Raw genomic sequence first — 22,188 nt, 5'->3', positions numbered from 1 at the left:
TACACTCTGCTCTACCCTCCAGTTCTTTAGGAGGAATGTGAAGCGCTCGATGGCCTTTCATGCAGCATAGGTCCGAGTTGCCATCATCTAATCTGAGGTTCGAGCTAGCTCAGATCACGCAGTAACCACTAGGGCCTGTGGGGTCAGAATCTGTAGCCTGTATTTGAAGCTGCAGGATCAGTTGCAGTTTTTAGTGTTACCCATTTTTCTGAGTAAGTTGCAACACTATGATAACACTTATTTTCTTAGATATCCTGTCCCTTGGGCAAAATGTTATTTTGCCCAGATAACCCTTTTAACAAACAATAAAAGACCTTACTGTGACGTGCCCAACAATGGCAATGTGGAACCCTTCAGTTGTTCTAGGTGCCGGCAGTGGCTGAAAGTGATCAGTTACGGAGCTGCTCCGTCTACTATATAGTGCCCATGGTCAGGCACTGCACATCGGCCCCCTATTGATTTGGATAGAGGGTAAATGTGCAGTACCCGACAGCGGCCACTGTCGGTAGAAGGAACAGTTCCATAACTCAGCAGTTCGCCAGCACCTAGAACAGCTGATTGGCGGAGGTGCCAGGTGCGCACCCTCACCCAACAGACATTGATGACCTATACTAAGGATACATCAATGTTAAAGTAGTGGACAACCTCTTTAATTACTCATCAATTCATCCTTACCCCCATTTCACTGCAGAATTAGGCAGCTTTAACCATACCGAAAGCCAACTATTGTGTTTTCTTAGCAGAAATACTGATATAATGCAACGTCCAAAACAATATTTTTTTGACACCAAAAATTGGTCATTGGTTATTTTTTTCTAGTTATATGATGAAAAGTTTTTTCTCTATGTCACAGTAGTTACATAGAAAAGTAAGTACCACAGGTAACCAGGGTTAGCCTAGTAAATAGTATCTAGGACTTATACTGTATAAAACTTCTATCCAATACAAATAGATTCTTAATAGTGTAATATAACCATGCTAATACTTGTTAAATAAAACCATTATTACTACATAACATTTAACTTTCAATAAGGCTCAATATTCTTGTGTTTCACAATTGTAGAGGCCTAGATAATGACAATTACAGGACGCCTTGAGAAATAGAAACCTTAAAACAGAGGTAAATATAATATAATGGATCTCTTCAAGAACACAATTTCCACCGAGCAGCATTAACGCTAACTTTATCATGGATCGATACTCTGCCTGCCAGTCAGCAATCTTTTGCCGCATGAAATCACAAAGCCGTTGCATTAAATTTGATGCACACTACAATATATGCCCAATTAATACATAAGAAGTAAGAATATAAGGGGCAACAAGTAAGTATTGTACTTACATAAGGATTCCTTCCTTTGGACGTGTCCTAGCTGTCCTGCTATCAGCATCCTTTGTTAGCTACAGGACAAGTAGCTCCAATGAGCTTCATTCTTTCCATCCATGAAGAACAGTAGATCCCAAAACTCTGATAGTTAGGAGCATGGATGTGTGACGACTGCTTTCCTAAATCTATAGGCATATGGTGATTTTGGAGAGGAGGATTTGATAGATGCAAATGAAGGGGAGTTGGTTACCTTCTCCAACAATAAGGAGTCTATGCAGACACCACATGTTGATCTCCGGAAGGAGGACGGTCTTCACCAGCCAGACAGCGGCTACAGGAGCAATAAAGAAATTATAGCCCTGTGTGCAAACACATCACTACTCAATTGATTTCCCCGAGACAGTGATGGATTTCATGACCAATTCTGTTTAGGACGCCAGCTTTGGAGGGAATAAATTCAAAGCTGGAAGTAAGTGATCATCAATCGCAGTGCTACATTAACATCTCTGCTTCCAGATGGACACAGAAATTAATAATTCTATACTACCTTAATGAAGCGCCACTGAAGACCCTTCCTTTAAAAGGTCCTAGGCATCGCGGTATAGCATGCTACATGTACACACTCTGTTAATTATTCTTTATGTAAATAGATACAGAAAGTTATTAAATGTGAACACTCAATTCATGGGTAAGTAACAAATAAAATATCAAATTGTTCTCACAGCTTCTAACCTTCCTCCTGCTGAAGGTGCATTGCAGCACTGGACTCAATTGATTTAGTGGCTGGGTTCTATTAGCGAGAGTGCTCCTCTCATCTCATAGTCCCTCCCTTTGTTATAATATATCATTAAGAGCAACGCCAAGAGCCGGTCTGGCACAGTGACCGAGGGAGAACTTTAATGCTGCAGATCAGAACAAAGACAGACATTCCTAATATGTATCTTCAGGCTACAGCACCGATATTCTTCAATGCTTTATATATATGTGAAGGTTCATGCTTTGATGTGAAAGGTTTCTTCTAACCAAGAAATGAAATAGATCGATAGATTGTTACTAGGTCACTGATCACATGGAAGGTCAATTTTAGAGGCGAGCGTGAACTTTCAGATGTTTGAGGATAAAGTATGGCTTGACCAATTCAAGGCTGAAACATAGCTCCATGCTAGAAACAGTGATGATGAGATTATGGTCAGGGATGAGTAAAATTTTATTTTCAAAGAAATGTACACTAACTAAACCTGATTGACCCTTTTTGGGCCAATGGACCCTTGAAGAACAAGTGTCACTTCCTCAATCAAGATATACATTGTAAAAATTCCTGAGCTCCCCTGACTCTGGTGCTATTTTTGGTTTTGCTCTGAGACACTCTGAAGCGGAGATATCCACATTTGTTGCTTTTGGAGTGCAATATGTGAAATCTCTGCTTGCAGTCTAGCTGGGCGTTTCTTCAGCGTTTTCTCTGGGGGTTTGGGCCTTAATCCCTCCCAGACATTGCCAATCACAGTCTGTCAAGACTCATACACTGGAGAGTTGTGATTGACAGCATCTGGGAGGGAGAAATGAAAGCGTATGCCGCCAGAGAAAAAGCAGAAGAAACACCCAGTTCGGCTGCAATGTAGAGATCTACATACTGCGCTCCAAAACCAATGAATGTGAATATCTCGGCAATGGATCGATGCAGCGCAAAACGGAAAAGAGGTTTTTTTAAGCAAATGACAGGTCCTTTTTAATGACTTATAATATATATCCATCTCAGGTAAGGTGTAGGTGGGTGCCATTTTTCCAGTACATTAGATTGTAAAGTGAATGGTGACATTTAAATCTATAACTTCTCCTGCAAAAAACAAGAACATATATATACAGTATGTATATGTGTGTATGTCTATCTATATACTGTATCTACAGTATATAAGTTTAATTCTGCCCTTCCATCACCCCCTTCCGGATGGGTGTGCAACATCTGATCAGGAGGATTATAGCTTACTTTGCATATATGGGACCTCCACTGCTTTTCTTTATCACCGTGAGTTTCCCATTAACAAATATGACCTCTCTTACATTTTCTCATAGTGACTGCACAACGTTGCTTTCACCTGGTTTATGGCTGTATGGTTGATCAAGGTCAATGATCTTGGGTACATGGATGACTTGACCTCTTCATTATACCATAATTATTACATCCTTCTATCAAACTTGGAATTCTATGGAATTTCTATAAACTGGTGAATATGGTTCCACACTCAGCTCCTAATCTTATTATTCTTTGATCAAATGTCAGCTTTTCTGCACGCTCTGTTGGGTGGCCTCCAATTAGAGGCCTTGTCTTGACTTCCATTTTTTTCTTCTCTCACCATTCTTTTCCTCTCCTCTTCCCCTTCTGCAGTCAGCTTTCATCAGCATCTTCCCCTAACTTTATTCCTGTCTTACCCTGTCATTACTGTCCCTGTCCACTCGCATCAAAATGTCAAATGTACACTAAAATGGCATCAATAAAAATGCCAAATCAGGGCGCAGAAAACATCTCCCTCAAGAGAAAAATAAAAAAATTAGCAATTTCACCAAACTTTAAATGAAATGGATGTTGATATTTAAAACTGCAACTCTCCCGATACACAAATACGACCTGTCAATTAATCTGTGCTGGACAAGTAGTAGATACCTTACGCTTTGCAAAAATTATCCCACTATTTGCATAAGGGCAGGTGCAGATGACCATATTTTTTTGCCTGAGAGCGATCCAACAAAACACTGGATCGCACTCGGACCAATGCTGGTCTATGGGGCCTGGCACATGTCTGATTTTTTCCTCGGACAGAGTTGGTCCGAAGAAAAAATCACTGCAAGGCCAAATTTGGTTCAATATTCGGATCGCACTCAGCCATGGAACACAGATGACATCTGAGTGCTGTCCATTTTCCATGGACTGATAGAATGGAGAAGATCTAGTTTTTTTTCTCCATCTTCTCCTCATCCGAGAGAATTGGATCACACTGTACTCACACTGATCAAGCTCTGATTAGAATATGATCTGAGTGTCATTTGCATAATCGACCCGATTTTCTCGGACAAGAGAATCTACAGTTGTCTGCACCTGCCCGTCGATTAATATTTTCATGGCAAAAAAAATGAGGGAGTAGGATACTGGAAGTTTTTCATTGTTTCCTGCATGCTACAGTAAATAGATTATTATCTGTCGATCAATAAATCTGAGCGGGAATAGGTTTCCAACAGCTAGAAACATCAAATCTTACAATGTTCCTGTTACAGTACTTTATTTTGATCGGTTCATGACAACAGGTCATCAAAGGCTCTGGATGACTATGATGATGATGGATGATAATGACGTACTGCGCAGTCATCAGTGTTTAGGAAGAAAATTGGATTCCAAATCACAAATTATTGCCATGGAAAGTAGAATGGTGCTGAATAGACAAAGCCGAAAGAGCTCAGAGGTGCACAAAGTGACTGAACTAAAGCGAGGAAGAAAACTCCTAATGTATCTAATGCAAAAAATGGCAGCCCTCAGAAGAATGGCACTAAACATCAGTGTGCGTAGGCTGCCATGGTTCTCAGCAGTTGAGTCCTGTTCATACAGGATGATGTACCTCCAAAAACAATGCTCTTTTGTGCTGCGCAAAACATGATTTCACCTGACCTTTACTCAGTCATCGGGTGATCTGCAGACTATTTACACGGTAAGATAAAGCATGAGTGTTTTTATGAACTCTCAGTCACAATTATTTTTCAACGCAGATAAAGGTCTCAGATCTGTAAATGCAGCTGAAGGCCTCGGTACAGAGTAGATGAGTGTCGGCCTGATTACAGTGGGTCCGGCCAATCATCTGATGTGTATGGCAGCCTTCCGAACCTTTTCCATGAAATTATCAAAGGACCAGGCAGGTGGCATTTTAACAGCTGACTGTTTTGTTTTCAGGGGAGATAAGTCACTGGTACAGGTGTCTGGCAGGAGCCCCCATGGACAACCCGAGTGTTCGTGCATATTGGGTATGAAGATAGAAAGCTACCCATTCAGCCGACAGTTATCTCCTGTGCACGGCCTGCTCTAGGGCCTAAAGATTGTTCTCTAGCCAAAGGGAATAACATCCCTGTAACGAGACATCACTGTTCTCATTACATCTGTTCTGTGACGTGACTGTGCGCATTATGAGTGTAGTGCAACGCTACTGTATGTTTACTGTCCATGCCATTACTTTATTATATCATTTTATATCTATATCTTCCGTCTGTCTGTCTGTCTGTCTGTCTGTCACGGATATTCATTGGTCGCGGCCTCTGTCTGTCACGGAAATCCAAGTCGCTGATTGGTCCCGGCAAAACGCCCACAACCATTCAGCGACGGGCACAGTCCTGCAGCGAAATGGTCGCTGCTCACTGCCCTGCACTCAGTGTTCCGTCCATACTCCCCTCCAGTCAGCGCTCACACAGGGTTAATGGCAGCGTTAACGGACCGCGTTATGCCACGGGTAACACACTCCGTCACCCTGTGTGACCAACTTTTTACTATTGATGCTGCCTATGCAGCATCAATAGTAAAAAGATCTAATGTTAAAAATAATAATTAAAAAAAAAAAAAAAAGTTATTCTCACCTTCCGACGTGGCACGCTGTCTTCGGCAGTGCAAGCGGCAGGTTCCAGTGTCAAGGATGCTATGCGAGAAGGATCTGCCATGATGTCACGGTCATGTGACCGCGACATCATCACAGGTCTTAAGCGCATAGCAACCCTGGGACCGGAAGTTGCCGTGTGCACCGCACACAGGCGCCAGGACTTCAAGGGGCCTTCGGAAGGTGAGTATATGTTTATTTTTTTATTTTAATTTCTTTTTTTACCACGCATATAGTGCCCACATTGCTATATACTACGTGGGCTGTGTTACATACTTGTGGGCTCTGTTATATACCACATCTCTGTGCTATACACTATGTAGCTGGGCAATATACTAAATCGCTGTGCTTTATACTATGTAACCTGTGTTATATACTCCATGCGTAGTGTTATATACTATGTCTCTGTGTTATATACTACGTGGCTGTGCAATATACTACGTAGCTGTGCAATATACAACGTGACTGTGCAATATACTACGTCGCTGTGCTATATACTACGTGCTCTGTTATATACTACGTGAATGTGCAATATACTACGTGGCTGTGCAATATACAACGTGACTGCAATATACTACGTAGCTGTGCAATATAGTACGTGACTGTGCAATATACAACGTGACTGTGCAATATACTACGTGGCTGTGCTATATACTACATGCTCTGTTATATACTACGTGAATGTGCAATATACTACGTGGCTGTGCAATATACAACGTGACTGCAATATACTACGTAGCTGTGCAATATAGTACGTGACGTGACTGTGCAATATACAACGTGACTGTGCAATATACTACGTGGCTGTGCTATATACTACGTGCTCTGTTATATACTACGTGAATGTGCAATATACTACGTGGCTGTGCAATATACAACGTGACTGCAATATACTACGTAGCTGTGCAATATAGTACGTGACTGTGCAATATACAACGTGACTGTGCAATATACTACGTGGCTGTGCTATATACTACATGCTCTGTTATATACTACGTGAATGTGCAATATACTACGTGGCTGTGCAATATACAACGTGACTGCAATATACTACGTAGCTGTGCAATATAGTACGTGACGTGACTGTGCAATATACAACGTGACTGTGCAATATACTACGTGGCTGTGCTATATACTACGTGCTCTGTTATATACTACGTGAATGTGCAATATACTACGTGGCTGTGCAATATACAACGTGACTGCAATATACTACGTGGCTGTGCAATATACTACGTGCTCTGTGTTATATACTACGTGGCTGTGCAATATACTACGTGGCTGTGCAATATACTACGTGGCTGTGCAATATACTACGTGGCTGTGCAATATACTACGTGGCTGTGGAATATACTACGTGGCTGTGTTATATACTATGTAGCTGTGCTATATACTACGTGGCTGTGCAATATACAACGTGACTGTGCAATATACTACGTGCTCTGTGTCATATACTACGTGGCTGTGCAATATACAACGTGACTGCAATATACTACGTGGCTGTGCAATATACTACGTGCTCTGTGTTATATACTACGTGGCTGTGCAATATACTACGTGGCTGTGCAATATACTACGTGACTGTGCAATATACTACATGGCTGTGCAATATACTACGTCGGTTGTGTTATATGCTACGTGACTGTGCAATATAGTACGTAGCCTGTGCTATATACTACCTACATATTCTAAAATACCCGATACGTTAGACGTTAGGTCTTGTGATGTCACTTTATTCATTATCAATATGATGTATTACAATGATTCCCGTGTAGTGACACAATATTGTGCATAGATAGGGCTCTAAGTATATGAGGTTGCTTCTGACACTGAACACTTGTTCCTGGTGAGCCCAAACTGTTCCTCTATCATATTGAAGAATATATTTACCTATCTATCTATCTATCTATCTATCTATCTATCTACTATCTATTATCTACCTATCTATTTATTATATACATTATCTATCTATTATCTATCTATCTCTCTATCTCATATCTATTTAAAAATTAGAGGCAACACTCAAAAAAATGAAAAGGAAAAAATATAGTAATGGCCCATAAGGGGAGTAGCGACGTTTCGGTCCATATGAGGAGCTTTCTCCAGCTTGAGCAAGGTCCTCATTTGGACTGAAACATCACCACTTTGATTATGGGTCATTATCATACCCATCATTTTACACTGGGTGCACAGGATTACCAGGCTAAAAGGGATCCCGTCATGTGCAAAACTGCTATTTACCTGCAGACATAAATTAATCTGCAAGTAATAGCACTAAAATAAAACTCACTTTGGCAGCCCGTGGTACAGTGTATCTGTGCAGAGCGTGCTGTCAATCAGAGTGCTGGGGAGTGATTGCAGCCGCCGCTCACGGTATAGTAAGCGATGACTGTGGCCGCTCCGCGCACACCCCTATGACTGATATAAGTTTATTTCCTCCTGATAGCCATGCTTTCACTAAGGCGAGCAGGCAGCTGCAGATTAACCCTATATCCGCAGGTAAATATTGTTTTTTGCACAAGTTGACAAGTTCTCTTTCAAAGAAATGATTTCAGTTTGCAGCTCACGGTTTGCCATCACTCTGTAGTCTCTGAATCCTAATAAATCCACAGTGAGGGGATCGAAGAGTAGGATGACAGCCATGTGTCAAGTGAATGATAAGGCTAATACCCTACGTATATATGTAAGCACAGCTTATACCAGGGTGAAAGGTGCTAGAATGGAGCATGGAGGGGACGTCAGGGGCTTTGTTACCATCTCCTGTCTGAGGACAGGTACTCACTTGTTTGACTATTTTTCTGCTATTGCTCCGGAGCCTGAGGTAAAACGGTTATTTCACGTTAGCTTAGAATAAAAATTCCTATCATACCAAATTCTTCAAGTTTTGATAAAAGCTTAACACTGATTTATTCTGGCTCCTTACACTATGAGGTTCCTAGGAAATGTCTTGTCTGTACCAGCTCATAAATTGTGGGTTTTATTAGTACAGTAAGTGCAGGGCATTCCTGTATAATCCTCGAACTGTACTTAACCGCTTCTTCTTCACATCTGCCTGCTAAGCACATTGGATGCAAACCTATTACTTCATTAAAGTGATATCATTAAGGAAGCAATGTAGGATTTGATTTGCAGAAAAGTCCTGTCAGTCACAGGAGAGAGCCGCACTGCCCTGCTCCGTTCAGTGTTTATATCCGGCTGATCTGTGGGAGAGACAAATCTTGGACTCCCACCAATCTGATGTTGATGAGCCATCCTTGGGACCAGTCAACAATATCACTTGACCAGACAACCCCTTTAATATTGATAAAAATACATGACACAAAGCAATCTGCCTAGAAGTGTACAAAGCACCACATTAATTCTTGATATTGGGGCCTCTTCTTATGGTAATTAGCGCCAATGTATTCCATGGGCCTCAACCAGTGTAGAAGGGCTTGATTTTTGATCCCCATTTCCTTTCCATGATATTTGTATTTATTCCTTACATCCATGCCTTATGGCCTTACATAACAGCCACACAGTCGGCTTCTAGGGTACATGCTTTAAATATCTTCCCGTAGATTACAAAAAATGGCCAAATTTTCTATAGTAACCATGACAAGATTATACTGCTATATCTGGTATTATATGAACTGTACCACTACCTGTAGTGTTCTTACTCACAAACTACGTACACACTAAATTGATCTATAAAAAATCCAAGTCTCTCAAATTAGCTTCTAGAAATACATAAATACAGAATACACGTTGCTTTTAGAAATGGCAATTATCTGACTTACCTGTCTCTTCGGGAGTTGCTGGTGAAGCACTATCTTGGGACAAGGTAGTCCAACTGGAATCTTCGTCACTAGGAGCTAAGTTCTGTATGCGATGCAAGGCACAGTCCGTCTTTGCCCCAGTCTTTGGATTGTCTTTTTTAGTCTCTGGACTAGATGACACTGTTGGCACAAGACTATCCTCAGGACTTGGAGTCTTGTCCTGTTTTGACAGCAGCACTTCGCCATTAGTAATAATGTCGGGACCTTGGCCAGTGATCCATACAGAGTTTTCCTCTTCCTTCTCTGCATGACCATTAGCTAGACACTGATCAAGGTCTCTGGAAGTTTCAAGATCGGAATAATAATTAAGGAAGCTCTTGGTCCTTCTGGGAAGTAGAGGAAGGATTTCTGTGCTTTCTGGATCTTCTTCATCTTTTCCTTCTAGTTTTTCCGAAATCCTGTTGACACCATCTTCTAAAGTAACATTCTTGTTTGGGTCTTGTCCTTGTTCGGCTGCTTTTCTCAACTGGTTCTCCCCATTCTTCACCAGTTTAATATTTGAAGAGCTGTTTGACAAAAGGGGTTGTGCTGCTGGGTCAGACAAACCCATGGCTGCCTGGATGTTGGTCAATGCATATTTTTTCCGGCATTTTGGAGGTGTGTCACTCTTAGTTTCAGTGTGTTTTACATCTGCATTTAGCAGATCGTTGTGAGAGGATCTCAAGTTCAAAGTGTTTGGAGGACTAACTGGACCATTCCTGTTCACTATGTCTGTGGCACTGTGGCTTGCCATAAACATTGGCAGTGTTTCCACACTTGAGTCGACTAGAAGAAACAAAGAAACACACAGCTTGTCATCCACAAAGTTATGATATCTTATTATTGAAAACCTAACAAAAAACATATCCTAATTTAGGAAATCTATGAATATTTTTGACCACACCAAACTGTTAACACCATCAAATATATCCTGAGAATTTCAGCTTAATTTTGGCTATGTTGCTAATCATACTGATAAAGATAACTGAAAAAAAAAGTTTAAATTTCACCCATTGCAGGCAAATTTCATTTTTGCATTTTATTTTTTCAGACCATATAGTGCACGTAGGATATACATTTAAGAACCCCCTTTTTTTCTTCATCTCCCCTGATAATCTGAAAAATGAAAAGCATTGGGCGTATATTGGGGTATTTCTGATAGGGTTCACTTGGAATCTGCTGTGGTGGGGTAATGTGTGGCAGTGAAGTGGTCTCCTCCCTCCCTCTGGACAAACAGGACCCTATGATACACTTGGAACTCAGCCTGTTCTTACCTATGAACGCAACCCGGTGAGATTGTTCCTTTACTAACCTTATTTAATAAGGATTAAGCTGTTCTTTTTGAGAGTGAGCATTTTGTGCAATGACCATTTGTTTACCATTTGGTATACACACTGTGATTTTTATTACACAGGTATTATACTTGTGATTGTCAGATTGGGCAAAAGAACTGTTGCTTATTCATGGTATACAACATTATGGTCTTCTGTACATTGGTTCATGGGATGTAATTAGGCAACTGGATTGCGGAGGCCAAAGAGGTCTTCTCAGATAAGAGTTTCTCACAACCAAAGTACACTCCTTACTATAAATATGCATTCAAGGAATTGACTAAATCCTACAAAAATCCGATTTCTAGTTGGTGGGAAGTACAAAGCTTGGAAAGCTACACCAAAGCTGGCATAGTACCACACAACTTGAGAATTACCTGACAACCAGGGATTCATTATAGAAATTCCCCCCTTAATGCACAATGGGAAAAAAGAGGCTACCTCTAGCTCCCTAAGATTTATGAATAGTCTTCTGGAGGAAGAAAAAAAAGACACTATCCATTGTGAATGAAAGCCTCAAGGAGCAAATAGAGATAACAAAAAAATTATATGGAGAGTCAGATTTCTGTACAAAAGAAACTACACTTCAAAATTCAGTACAACGGTACCAGATCAATTTAAAAAAACGAAAACACTGCAAATTTTGTAAGGGACTTGCAAGAATTTAAAGAGAATAAAGCATACCATCTTCCCACCAACAAGAACCCTCCTAGAAATTTGGAGACTAACTTATCATCTACAGACACCGACCTATCTGACTCTGAAACACATTTAAAAATGTTCAGGGGTAGACAGAGGGGTCGAGGTAGACTGAGAGGACAACCTAACGACAGATCTGGGGGTCTCGTTTTTTAGATCAGGGATATTTCCTGAGGAACCGACCCAATCCCAACAATTAGTTCCCTCACATAAAGTCCAAATCATTAATCTTTCATCTAGAACTCTCAGTGACCTGGAAACTCAGGTTTTAAATAAAGGTCTGAATCTAGCACCAACCTCAAATTTTCAGGTCTTTGAGCGTATCAAAGATCTCCATCTATTTACAAGAAAACTGAAATGGCAGAAACACTTTATAAGGGAACTTAAATGGCTTTGTCAAGTTATGAGAATTTCTGACTCATTATTACCAAATATTAGACAGTTATATGGTCTACCAGATCTGACTCCAGATCACACACGTGAAGGCTTTTTCACTAAACTCAAAGCCAAGAGCCAGAGGATGCCCCATGTTCTAGGAGATTAATCTACTATTGACGTTTTAACTGAAGTGGTGTCCAAGGATTTGAAAACACTGGGAACCCGCAATAAAGGCGGCTACCGCAATTTTTCTGAAATCAGAAATGAAGGCTCTAAGGTCACTGGAGACCGACCCCAATTTGGTTATAAAACCCTCTGATAAAGGGAGAAATATTGTGGTCATGGATCACATAGATGTGCCTAACCATTCTGAATGATGGGACCAACTATGGTAAACTATCCTCGAACCCCATGGCAAGTTTTGTTAGACAATTGAGAGGTATTCTGGGTGATGGATTGGCAAAATCCTACATTGATAAAAACGAATAAGATTTCTTTTATTTTTTCACCCAAAAAATTATGTATGCTTACTGTGTCTTTTTGCTGAGTTTTGTAACCGAAGCTAAACAGAAAGTTTGTGAGGACATTCTTAAGTTTTTGGGGAGGATTTGGACAGTTTATGCTCAGTTTTTGATTCAAAAACTCAACAAAACGACTCAGAGTGCACATACCCTTAGGCTAGGAGGCAATCCCTGCTGTTTGACAGTCAGTATAGGGATATTTGGTTACTAAATCACATATTGAAGAAGGCAAAAGAAAACCCCTAAACTAAAGACCTAAATTAAAATGTAACTTTTATTAAATCACTAATTAGGAAAGGTGCATATAGTATTAAAACTAAATGGTGCAGGAGATAGACATCCTATAGTAAGGTAGCCGGAATTTTGAAAGGAATCTCCCAGTAGCCTCACACTATAGGGTATGAATAAGTATTAAGTCTGCGTTCGTTGTGGCTGCGGACCACATCGGAATATAGTGATCCTTAGTCTAAATGTATTTTTGTAAGTCTATCCTTGCCTTTACAGATAAAAGAGCCATTAGCCTCCCCAACATGTTTCAACAAACTGGCATCACCAGGAAAATGAGGATATAATGAGCAGCATCGCAGACAGACGAAAGGCTTGGTCGTGACCTCACATCATAAGCCAAGCAATAGTAGCTCTCCTCTAAACTCAGCCAATCAGATGCCCTCATCTAATTCTTAGTGTCCACCAATAAGCGCCCCACTTAGGGAAAATCGCTATTGATTGGTGCCATTATTTGTCCACAATGCCAATTTCAGCTACAATATGTGAATAATATATAACTAGGATTTGTCTGTCAGCCATATATAAATGCATGATTCCTATCAAATATGTAAATATATATTTCGGTATTGTAGTACACAGTTAGGTATAATGTTCAAAATCAGTTATAAAGAAGACGGCCATTTTATGGACACAGATTTCCTTGCCATTTACATTGTATAGGAGGGTCAGACCATGACAATGTCCAACCAGCAATCAACTGTCAGATGGCATCAATCCCAAACAAACTATATCTAGCAATTACAGTATGTATCAGTAAATAAATCACATAAAATATATATGTACACATGTTGGTATTTAGTATATAGGTAAATTCAGCGTCTTTTGAGCTTTCTCACTGATTTGTATTGTAAAAGTACAGAGTGTCATGCTAGTGGAAAATGCCAGCAGGATGAACATGTCACTTCTTTTGACCTTTGGCATTTTTAGACTCTTGCAGTCATTAGAAGACATTCAAAAGCCTGAACCTTTAGCAAGCCGTTTTTACATGGAAATGCTGATATTCATTCTTATGAGTATTTTTGGATACATTTTTCAGGTGGTTTCTGTGGTGGAGATACCTGAAGAAGACATCATGTGCATACCCCTGGATGGAGGAAACATTTCTGAAGAGGTAGAAAGTTTCTGTTTAAGAGACTGAGTTATTACAGTAAACTAACACACAACCATTTTGTTTCTTTCTTGAATAGTTTGGTAGTGGGCTCAGCTAAGCAGGGGTTCATTTGTTATGTGTAAAGGCTTTGCATTCACTCCTTGAGCAGCACGTCCACGCTGAACTTTCCTCTCACTTTGCATATAACTCGCTCTTGGACAACCTACAATCTGGCTTCCGTCCCCACCATTCCACTGACACTGCCCTGACCAAAATTACTAATGACGTACTTACAGCCAAAGCTAACAGACAATTCTCTATACTCCTCCTTCTAGACCTGTCCTCTGCCTTCAACACAGTTGACCACTGCCTCCTACTACAGATCCTTTCCTCCTTTGCTGTCAAAGATCTTGCCCTATCCTGGATCTCCTCATACCTTACCCACAATTAGCGTTTCCTACTCCCACACTACCTCCTCATCTCACCCTCTCTCTGTTGGTTTCCCTCAAGGCTCTGTCCTAGGACCCCTTCTCTTCTCAATCTATACCCTTGGAGGGGGACAACTCAAAGTCCTATGGCTTCCAGTACCATCTATATGCTGATGACACTCAGATCTACCTCTCTGGCCCAGATGTCACCTCTCTGCTCTCCATAATCCCAGAGTGTCAATCAGCCATATCCTCCTTCTTCACCTATCACTTCCTCAAGCTCAATGTGGACAAATCTGAACTAATTATCCTTCCTCCGTTTTGCATATGTTCCCTACCTGATCTATCACAATAAATGACATCACACTTTTCCCTGTCGCGGAAATCCGCAGCCTTAGATTAACCCTTGACTCTGCCCTGTCCTTCAAACCGCACATCCAAGCTCTTGCCACCTCCTGTCGCCTCCAGCTCAAAAATATTTCCAGAATCAGTCCTTTCCTCAACCCTCACTCTACCAAAATGCTTGTCCATGCCCTAATCATCTCCTGCCTCGACTACTGCAACATCCTCCTCTGTGGCCTACCTTCTAACTCTCTTGCACCCCTCCAGTCTGTCCTTAACTCTGCTATCCGACTAATTAATCTCTCTCCTCGCTACACTCCTGCTTCCTCTCTCTGCAAATCCCTTTACTGGCTCCCAATTTCCCAGCGTATCCAGTTTAAACTACTAACACTGACCTACAAAGCCATCCATAAACTTTCTCCTCCGTATATTTCTGAACTAATCTCCCAATATCTTCCCTCACATAATCTCCGGTCCTCACAAGACCCCCTTTCTCTCCTCCACACTTATTCACTCCTCACCCAATCGCCTCCAAGATTTCTCCTGACTATCCCCCATCCTCTGGAATTCTGTGCCCCAACACGTCCGGTTATCCACCACATTTGGATCCTTCAAACGGAACCTGAAAACCCATCTCTTCAAAAAAGTTTACAACCTGTAATGACCACACGGCCACCTCAACACCAGCGGAGCTTCTGCAAACCCGGACCTACTGTCTCCTTTCCCATAATCCTGTAGAATGTGAGCCGAGCCCGCAAGGGCAGGGTCCTCTCCCCTCTGTACCAGTCTGTCACTGTTAGTTTGTTTACTGTAAGTGATATTTGTATTTTGATATAACCCCTTCTGATGTACAGCACCATGGTGCTATATAAATAAATAATAATTCAGTTTTGTACACCAAAAAGAAAAGCCTAGTGTGTACAGAATGTCTGTGTCACTCTCTTATTACTGTGCAATGATTCCTTTTGCCTACAGCCAATCTTCCACTATTTACATTACTGTGCAAAAGTTTTAGGCAGGCGTGCAAAAATGCTGCTAAATAAGAATGCTTACAAAATTGGTAATAGTATATTTGTTATCATTTAGCAAAATGCAAAGTGAACAAATAAAAGAAAAATCTAAATATTTGGTGTAACCGTACTCAGCCATGAAAATAGCATCAATTCTCCTACCTACACTTGTACACAACTTTTGAAGGAACTCAGCAGGGAGGCTGTCCAAACATCTTGGAGAACTAACTACAGATCTTCTATGAATGTGGATTTGTGCAAATCCTTTTGTCTCCTCATGAAATCCCAGACAAATTCGATGATGCGAGATCAGGGCTCTGTGGGGCCATATCATCACTTCCAGAATTCTTAATGACATTGTATGTTTGGGTAGTTTTCCTGCTGCAGAATAAACTTGGAGCCAATCAGATGCCTCCCAGATGGCATTGCATGATGAATAAGTACCAAGTGTCATTAATCCCCAACACTATTGGTTTAACTCCAGCCCCAAACTTGCAAAGAACTTCCACCATTCATCACTGTTGCCTGCAGACATTCATTATTTTACCACTCACATGACATTCGGCAACAAGCTGCTAAATAATTAAAATTTTAACTCATAAGTCCAGATCACCTACTGCCATTTTTCTCCACCCCAATTTCTGGTTTTGTGCATATCTGAACTGCATTGCTTTGTTTCCATGTCGAAGGTATGACTTTTTTGGCTGCAATTGTTCTATGAAGACCAATTCTGGCCAGACTTCTCTGAACAACAGATAGGTGAAGTGGGGTCCCATTGATTGCTGCCAGTTCTGACTTGATGGCACTGCTGGGCATCTTCCAATTCTAAAGGATAGTATGAATGAAGTGTTTCCTTGGCTACCATTGTGTCTATGTTTGCCCATTTCTTGGTGCTTCTTCAAAAGAGCTTGAACAGCACATTCCAGTATGCTCTGAAATCACTGTCTACAGAGACCTTGTTAATGCAGTATAACTACCTTGTGTCTTGATGCTGTGCTCAGCCTTGCCATTATTCATGACCTGAGATGTGAAACGGTCTTCTACAACCTCACCTTTGTAGCATAATTTTCTGTTCCTCAACTAGTTTAAGCCTCATACACAGGCTGTTTCTGTTACTAACTGTGTTTCAGCATACGTATAAAAATGACCATTCTCATCTGTTTGGTATAGTTGGTTACTCATACACCTGACTATAATGACACAAAATCCCTGACTTTTTGCAAGTGTGACTACAAAAAAGTATGCTGTTTTGAAGGAAAAGAGTGGCCACATCAAATATTGTTTTGATTTTTATTTCTCTTTGTTCACTTTTCATCTTGTTAATTGATTAAAAAAAATAATCTATTTATACTTACATTTTTATAGCATTCTTACTTTGCAGCATTTGTTTTCCTCATCTGCAAAAGTTTAGTATTTGTATATATATATATTAATTTTATTTATATATAATATCGTTATAAAATTGTAGTGACTATTTTCCAAAGACAGAATCTTCAAGTGTAAAAATGTATACCATGTAGAATAAATAATAAAAAACACCATTAAAACATGATCACACTATAAAATGCATGATAGTATCATGCTAAATGAATTCTGTATATCGGCATATTATTCAATGGAGATCATTTTAAAAGGATAATTCAAATAAAATGCATAAAATTGTTACCTGTGTGGGTACTTCAAGCATAGGAAAATGTCAAGCAACAGTGAAATTATGCATAAAATAGCATTTTTATGAAGCGTACCGCCAATTTCTGAGTCCTGATTACAGCTCTTTCAGTAATAAGAGCTATTCTCCTCACAAGTAAAAAGGAAATGATATCTATAATAGAATGATGGATTTTTAAGGCCTTATTTGAATACCTTTCACTATATTTGGAACAGAAAGAACCTAAGAATGCTTCCTATTTTAGCCAATTTTTGGGGCTATGCCACTTTCCTGAAAAATCAACCAAAAATTTGTAAAGCACCAAGTCGGAAGGTTGGCCATAAACATTAATTATCTGAATAAAGTATGATCACTAGCTACCTTTCCCAACCCTGCTTTTCATAAAAAATGACATTTGGAAGCTCTGATATCCTCAGACCGCTCTGGAATCAACTTCCACCGTGGCACACAGAATACACACGGGACTTTAGATTTTGCTTCTACACATTGGTTCTGCATAATCCCACCACCCTTGATGACTACCATAAGAGTTCATGATTATATAGAAGGAAATTGATCCTTTGACTTAATAGGAGGAGCTGTCACCAGCAGAGTAAAAAATACAGTGTGTTTTTAGGTTCACAGTCTGACAATATTATATTTACAGATTCCTGGTGTCCTGTTATCTATACTTTCATCTATAGCCAACGTGGTGGTACTTTCTTTATTTCAGTGTTATTATTTTTTAACAAGACTATACACAAGGATTTTATATTATCACCAGGAGCTGCTGTAGTTGTACATTTGATACTGGTGTATATAATCCTTTTTTTCACTATTATACGATCAATGAGCTATTAGAATTTATGGACAGATATACTAAGGCTGCGTTCACATGTTGCATCTACGATGCAATATTTTTTCTAAATTGCGGGGGGAAACGTTGCAGTTCACATATAGAAATACAGCTGTTTAATTGCAAATCTGAAAAAATTATAGCTGAACATTCACAGCTTAATTGGAACAGTTGTTATTTTTTCTTATTACACAAATGTAGCCAGAAAAAAAGCTGCTAATGCCTAGTGTCTTTATCTCAATTTGCCAACCAGGCTTGGATTGGCCCACAAGAGTACAGGAGAATCTCTGGTGGGCCCTTGTGCAAGAGTGAGTGGGCCACCACCCTCTTATATGAGCAGTACTTGGCGCAATATACTTGAGTCACTATGTGCGGACAGAGGCGGCATCTTATTCACTTAATAATCTATCCAGTTCATTGTTATATAAATTTGCGATTGACAATAATGTCACATTTGCATGTAGCTGAAAATTGGGGTCATGGAGTTGGTAACTAGTGGGTCCTTGGTGCCCCAGTCCGACACTGATGCCAACTATCTTTTAACCCCTTTACCCCCAAGGGTGGTTTGCACGTTAATGACCGGGCCAATTTTTACAATTCTGACCACTGTCCCTTTATGAGGTTATAACTCTGGAACGCTTCAACGGATCTTGGCGATTCTGACACTGTTTTCTCGTGACATATTGTACATCATGATAGTGGTAAAATTTCTTCGATATAACTTGCGTTTATTTGTGAAAAAAATGGAAATTTGGCGAAAATTTTGAAAATTTTGCAATTTTCCAACTTTGAATTTTTATGCCCTTAAATCACAGAGATATGTCACACAAAATACTTAATACGTAACATTTCCCACATGTCTACTTTACATCAGCACAATTTAGGAACCCAAATTTGTTTTTGTTAGGGAGTTATAAGGGTTAAAAGTTGACCCAGCAATTTCTCATTTTTACAACACCATTTTTTTTTAGGGACCACATCTCATTTGAAGTCATTTTGAGGGGTCTATATGATAGAAAATACCCAAGTGTGACACCATTCTAAAAACTGCACCCCTCAAGGTGCTCAAAACCACATTCAAGAAATTTATTAACCCTTCAGGTGTTTCACAGGAATTTTTGGAATGTTTAAATAAAAATGAACATTTAACTTTTTTTTACACAAAATTTATTTCAGCTCCAATTTGTTTTATTTTACCAAGGGTAACAGGAGAAAATGGACCCCAAAAGTTGTTGCACAATTTGTGCTGAGTACGCTGATACCCCATATGTGGGGGTAAACCACTGTTTGGGCGCACCGCAGAGCTCGGAAGGGAAGGAGTGCCATTTGACTTTTCAATGCAAAATTGACTGGAATTGAGATGGAACGCCATGTTGCGTTTGGAGAGCCCCTGATGTGCCTAAACATTGAAAACCCCCACAAGTGACACCATTATGGAAAGTAGACCCCCTAAGGAACTTATCTAGATGTGTGGTGAGCACTTTGACCCACCAAGTGCTTCACAGAATTTTATAATGCAGAGCCGTAAAAATAAAAAATCATATTTTTTCACAAAAATTTTTTCGCCCCTTATTTTTTATTTTCACAAGGGTAAGAGAAGAAATTGGACCCCAAAAGTTGTTGTGCAATTTGTCCTGAGTACGCCGATACTCCATATGTGGGGGTAAACGACTGTTTGGGCGCATGGCAGAGCTCGGAAGGGAAGGAGCGCCATTTGACTTTTCAATGCAAAATTGACTGGAATTAAGATGGGATGCCATGTTGCGTTTGGAGAGCCCCTGATGTGCCTAAACATTAACCCCCCACACAAGTGACACTATTTTGGAAAGTAGACCCCCTAAGGAACTTATCTAGATGTGTTTTGAGAGCTTTGATCCCCAAGTGTTTCACTACAGTTTATAACGCAGAGCCGTGAAAATATATATATATTTTTTTTTCCACAAAAATGATTTTTTAGCCCCCAGTTTAGTATTTTCACAAGGGTAACAGGATAAATTGGACCCCAAAAGTTGTTGTCCAATTTGTCCTGAGTACGCTGATACCCCATATGTGGGGGGAACCACTGTTTGGGCACATGGCAGTGCTCGGGAGGGAAGGAGCACCATTTGGAATGCAGACTTAGATGGATTGGTTTGCAGGCGTCACGTTGCATTTGCAGAGCCCCTGATGTACCCAAACAGTAGAAACCCCCCACAAGTGACCCCATATTGGAAACTAGACCTCCCAAGGAACTTATCTAGATGTGTTGTGAGAACTTTGAACCCCCAAGTGTTTCACTACAGTTTATAACACAGAGCCGTGAAAATAAAAAATCCTTTTTTTTTCCCACAAAAATGATTTTTAGCCCCCCAAATTTATATTTTCTCAAGGGTAACAAGAGAACTTGGACCCCAAAAGTTGTTGTCCAATTTGTCCAGAGTACGCTGATGCCCCATATGTTGGGGTAAACCCCTGTTTGGGCGCACGGGAAAGCTCGGAAGGGAAGGAGCACTGTTTTACTTTTTCAATGCAGAATTGGCTGGAATTGAGATCGGACGCCATGTCGCGTTTGGAGAGCCCCTGATGTGCCTAAACAGTGGAAACTCCCCAATTCTAACTCCATCCCTAACCCGAACACGCCCCTAACCCTATTTCCAACCCTAACCACAACGCACCCCTAACCCCAACACACCCCTAACCCTAATCCCAACCCTAACCATAACCCTAACCACACCTCTAACCCTAATCCCTACCATAAACGTAATCCAAGCCCCAACCCAATCTCTAGCCCCAACCCTAATCCTAACTTTAGCCCCATCCCTAACCCTAACTTTAGCCCCATCCCTAACTTTAGCCCCAACCCTAATGAGAAAACAGAAATAAATACATTTTTTTTATTTTATTATTTTTCCCTAACTAAGGGGGTGATGAAGGGGGGGTTTGATTTACTATTTATAGTGGGTTTTTATAGTGGGTTTTTGTTTAGCAGCTGCCACACACGAAAAGACGCTTTTAATTGCAAAAAATAGTTTTTGCATCACATTTTGAGAGCCCTAATCCCAACGGTAACCCTAACCACACCCCTAACCCTGACACACCCCTAACTCTAATCCCAACCCTAATCCCAACCGTAAATGTAATCCAAACCCTAACCCTAACTTTAGCCCCAACCCTAACTTTAGCCCCAACCCTAACCCAAACTTTAGCTCCAACCCTAGCCCCAACCCTAGCCCTAACCCTAATGGAAAAATGGAAATAAATACATTTTTTAAATTTTATTATTTTTCCCTAACTAAGGGGGTGATGAAGGGGGGTTTGATTTACTTTTATAGCATTTTTTATAGCGGATTTTTATGATTGGCAGCCGTCACACACTAAAATACGCTTTTTATAGCAAAAAAGTTTTTGCGTCTCCACATTTTGAGACCTATAATTTTTCCAGATTTTGGTCCACAGTCATGTGAGGTCTTGTTTTTTGCGGGACGAGTTGACGTTTTTATTGGTAACATTTTTGGACACGTGAGTTTTTGATCGCTTTTTATTCCGATTTTTGTGAGGCAGAAAAAAAAACAGCTATTCATGAATTTCTTTTGGGGGAGGCGTTTATACCGTTCCACGTTTGGTAAAAATGATAAAGCAGTTTTATTCTGCGGGTCAGTACGATTACAGCGATACCTCATTTATATCATTTTTTTATGCTTTGGCGCTTTTATACGATAAAAACTATTTTATAGAATAAATAATTATTTTGGCATCGCTTTATTCTGAGGACTATAACTTTTTTATTTTTTCTTTGATGACACTGTATGGCGGCTCGTTTTTTGCGGACAAGATGACGTTTTCAGCGTTACCATGGTTATTTATATCCATCT

General features: G+C 40.2%; 1 protein-coding gene across 12 annotated transcripts in view; it reads right to left on the bottom strand.

The window, feature by feature from the left end:
• Positions 1–22,188, bottom strand: part of APBB2 (amyloid beta precursor protein binding family B member 2) — a 398,629-nt gene that overhangs the window by 217,158 nt on the left and 159,283 nt on the right. For all 12 annotated transcript variants that reach the window (XM_077279860.1, XM_077279859.1, XM_077279856.1 and 9 more), the window contains one exon: positions 9,729–10,532. In XM_077279860.1, the coding sequence (XP_077135975.1) occupies positions 9,729–10,532 (804 nt within the window). The remainder of the gene's footprint in view (positions 1–9,728; positions 10,533–22,188) is intronic.

The sequence above is a fragment of the Ranitomeya variabilis genome, chromosome 1 (assembly GCF_051348905.1).
Source record: "Ranitomeya variabilis isolate aRanVar5 chromosome 1, aRanVar5.hap1, whole genome shotgun sequence".
Classification (NCBI taxonomy): Eukaryota; Metazoa; Chordata; class Amphibia; order Anura; family Dendrobatidae; genus Ranitomeya; species Ranitomeya variabilis.
The sequence above is the reverse complement of the archived record's forward strand: the minus strand, read 5'-3'. Positions and strand labels throughout refer to the sequence as shown.